General features: G+C 59.3%; 1 protein-coding gene across 4 annotated transcripts in view; it reads right to left on the bottom strand.

The window, feature by feature from the left end:
• Nucleotides 1-2,460: 2,460 nt before the first annotated feature.
• G6PD (glucose-6-phosphate dehydrogenase) overlaps nt 2,461-3,925 on the bottom strand; it is a 17,888-nt gene continuing 16,423 nt past the window's right edge. For all 4 annotated transcript variants that reach the window (XM_015571770.1, XM_015571774.1, XM_006754778.2 and 1 more), the window contains 4 exons: nt 3,638-3,873; nt 3,465-3,541; nt 3,257-3,349; nt 2,461-3,169 (listed from right to left, as the gene is read on the bottom strand). In XM_015571770.1, coding sequence (XP_015427256.1) covers nt 3,079-3,169; nt 3,257-3,349; nt 3,465-3,541; nt 3,638-3,873 — 497 coding nt within the window. In that variant the 3' untranslated portion in view covers nt 2,461-3,078. The remainder of the gene's footprint in view (nt 3,170-3,256; nt 3,350-3,464; nt 3,542-3,637; nt 3,874-3,925) is intronic.

Below are 3,925 nucleotides of genomic sequence, written 5' to 3'. Positions count from 1 at the left end.
GGGGGGGGGGGGCGGTCTGTGAAAGGGCTCTGAGTACGAAGAACCCCGCGGGGTTAGGAAGAGCCCCTGCACCTTTGCTTATCTGCTTTTGCCCCCAAGGCTTTGATGTCCTTAAGTCTGTATTTTGAGGATTTGGGTTTCAGGAGCGCAGGCTAGGGCGGGTGGGGATTTTCCGCGAGCCGGCAGGGTTGACAGCGCCCTCTGGTGGTAAACAGAGGGAAGGCGTGGCTGCATCTTCAGGGACCCGCTCTGCACCATTCAGGTCACCATCTGGGCCTTTTGCAAAGCCTCCTCTACCCCCATCGCGACCACGTGACTGCACCTCAGAGTCAAGGGTAAGACCCTCTGTAGCCACACCGGAGCCAAAGGGTTACAGGGAGCCTGAGTCCCTAGGATGGCCCATTGCCCCTTTTCCAGAGCATAGGGGTGAGGACCAAGGCCATGGCGGCTGGCCAAAGCCTGGCCCCCAATCCTGTCCACATGGAGCCTTCTCAGGTGCTCTGCGTGGACCTGACGATCCACACTCAGCTTTGAAAAGCCACCTTACTTAAGGGTCTGTGACCTGTCCCTGTCCCATAAAGCTCCTTTCCCTATTCAATGGGGTCCAGGTGAACTTCTCTCCCTCCTCCCACATCTTGGAGGTGCTGCCTCCCATGGTGAGATGGAGATGGGGAGAGAATGAATGGTGCCCAGAGATGGTTTGTATATGCTGTGTACGTGTGGGGTGGCGCGCCATCCTCGCTTATGGGATGGCAATAGGCTGATCCACAATTTGAATTTCTTCCTCTATATATTGCTTCTGCAGAGACCTAAGCAGAGCCTCAGCTCATCCCTCCTACCTGGCGCTCCACCTGTCAAACTGCACGGGATTCCCAACTGCTGCCATCCCAGCCCAGGGGGGCTGTGCAGGAGTAAGAAGTTGGCTTTCAATGGCAGACCAAGGACGGTGGGAGGGAAGAGCCCCAGGCAATTGCTTCCCAAGCAGGGGTGGGGGACAGAGGGAGCACAGGCCAAGCTGGAGGGAGGATTTGTGGTGGTCATGTTCTTGCTAACAGCTTGAGGGCCCTCCCCATCCTGGAACCCTAGCCCTGTCAGTGGCAGGGCCTCAGGATGTGTTCTCACCTCCCTGGGACTGGAGCTTTCCTCCCCTGGTCATTTTCTGGGTTGCTGGTTTCTTCCCTCCAGAAAATGTACTACCCACCATCTGATCATTTTGTCGTTGCTAATCCTCACTGAAGGACATTTTTTCCATTGATTTTTTTAGAGTGGAAGGGAGGGGGCAGGGAGAAAAACATTGATGTGAGACACAGGATCAAACCTCCAACCTAGGTATGTGCCCTTGACCGGGAATAGGGCCAATGATCTAACCACTGAGTTACAGTGGCCAGCACCATCTGATCATTTTATCTGTTCCTTTTGTTTCTGGTTGGCTGCACCTAAAGGAACCCAGGCCTATGAATGCAGGGACCACAGTGCTGGTTCCTGCCATCTTTCCAGTGCTCAGCTTAGGAGCTGGGGAGGAGGGGAGACAGCCACACAAGGGGTGCTGCCTTTGTTCCGAGCATACTGGGTTGAACAGTGTGTCCCCCAAATCCGTGTCTCCCTGGAACTTTGGAATGCCACCTTATTTGAAAATAGTGTGTCTGCAGAGGCAGTCAAGGTAAGTTTAAGAAAACAGGAGAGAGATACACACAGCGAGAGGGCTACATGAAGATGAAGGCAGACAAGGATGTGCCTACAAGCCGAGGAATGCTCGCCACCAGCAGAAGTTGGAAGAGACAAGGAAGGCCCCTCCCCTAGCTTGGAGGCAGTGTGGCCTTGCTCACTCCTGGATTTCAGACTTTTGGCCTCCAGGATTGTGACGGGATAAGTAAGTTATAACCCCCAGTGCATGCTTGTTATGGTGGCCCTGGGGAACAAACACAAGCGGAGCCTCCATGGCCTCAGGACCCCAGCTGTCTGCCTCAGAGTAGCCAGGCTGTGGCGCCTCCCTGGACTACCTCCTCCCTCTTGGCCTCCGATGTTAGTCACAAGCCTTGCTGCCTTTCCTTCCTAAATCCTTCTTACTTCCACGGACTGGCAATGTGCCAACGGCCCTCATGGAGTCCCTGCAGTGACCTGGCCGGGCAGGAACACTCAGGGTGCAGGTCCGTGTGGGCAGCACGCTCACGGAAGCATTCAGGTGGAAAGGACTCGCTCTATCCTTGTGTCCTGTGGAGTGGGACAGGGTGAAGGCACAGAGGTGAGGGGGACTCTGGGGGTGCTGGGATGCAGGAAGGGGTCACGACGGGACAGAGGGGGCAGAGGTGAAGGACACTCAGGTTCCTGGACCAGCCAGTAGAGGGAAGTGGCTGACAGAGAAAGGTTGAGGGCTGGGTCCTGAGAAAGGCAGGGAGCCAGAGGCCCCCACCAGGTGGACTGGCCTCGTGGTCACAGGAGGCAGAAAGGAAACAGCCAGGGGACAGGTGTGTTTGTGGATTTAATGGGAAGGGCGGAGGTGGGGCATCCCACCTGCTGCTTCTGCTTTTCTAGTAGCAAGAGGGGCACCTATGGGGGTGGGCCATGGAGTGCAGAGTTAGCCTGGCAGGGCACAGGGACGGTCAGGGGGCCCAAAACATGGGTGACTGCTGGGCAGCATGGAGTCCCCTCCAGCGGGTGATGAGGAATGTAGAGTGGCCCTGAGGCTGGTATGGCCACGCTGGCGCCCTTCCCCGGGCTCTGAGGAGCCTGCCCACAGCCAGTGGAGGGGTAGGCCGGCCTCTGGCCCAGTGAGGCCCACCCACTGATCCTCCCCCTTGTCCCTGACTCCTGTCCTAGGAGGAGCCTGGGACAAACGGAAGGGCCATTCTTCTTCCTTCCGTTCGGGCTCAGTCCCGGAGACAGAGGCTGGCTCAGGCGGGGCCAGTGGTGGCCAGGGATGGTCACAGCGCGAGTGTCGGTGGTTGAGGAATGTAGCTGGGCCCGAGGCCGGGAATGTGAAGCTGAGGCCTATGGTCCCGAAGTCCTCCCGATGTGGGGTCAGGCGGTGGGGAGGTGGGAAGGGCAGAGACCAAGAGGGGGTGGGGAGGGGCCCAGAGCTCAGAGCTTGTGGGGGTTCACCCACTTGTAAGTGCCCTCATACTGGAAGCCCACTCTCTTCATCAGCTCATCTGCTTCCGCTGGACCTCGGCTGAGAGAGATGGGCAGAGGGGAGACATGAGTGTCACCCCAGGCTCCAGGGTCCCCTTCCGTCGCCCCCGCCCTGTCCGCTCCTCACCTGCCGTAAACGTAGGGGATGGGCTGCGGCTTCTCGCGCTCGATCTGGTGCAGCAGCGGCGTGAAGATCCGCCAGGCCTCCCGTAGCTCGTCACTGAGGGGACACACGTGTGTCTTTGGGGGGACGTGGGGGAAAGGGCGGGCGCAGGCTGTGCCCACCGCCTGGAGCCCAGCCCCCCCGGCACACAGAAGCACGGGAACCCCCTCACCTGCGCACAAAGTGCATCTGGCTCCCACAGAACACATCCAGGATGAGGCGCTCATAGGCATCGGGGAGCTTCACGTTCTGTAGGAGAGGGTGTCACTGAGGCTGCCCGCGTGCCCCCAGCGCCTCTGCCCCCCCTATGGTTCGGTGCCCCCCCTGCCAAGACTGGGTGCCCACCTTGTATCTGTTGCCGTAGGTGAGGTCCAGCTCGGACTCCTCAGGGTTGAAGAACATGCCGGGCTTCTTGGTCATCATCTTGGTGTACACGGCCTCGTTGGGCTGCACGCGGATCACCAGCTCGTTGCGCTTGCACTGCTGCTGGAAGATGTCACCGGCCACGTCGCGGAACTGCAGGCGCACCTCGGCCTTGCGCTCGTTCAGGGCTTTGCCGCAGCGCAGGATGAAGGGCACCCCTGGGCGGGAGCGAGGCTGCCTCAGGGCTGGCTCTGCCACAGCCCAGGCTGG

Source organism: Myotis davidii, unplaced genomic scaffold, assembly GCF_000327345.1.
Source record: "Myotis davidii unplaced genomic scaffold, ASM32734v1 scaffold2573, whole genome shotgun sequence".
Lineage (NCBI taxonomy): Eukaryota > Metazoa > Chordata > Mammalia > Chiroptera > Vespertilionidae > Myotis > Myotis davidii.
The sequence above is the reverse complement of the archived record's forward strand: the minus strand, read 5'-3'. Positions and strand labels throughout refer to the sequence as shown.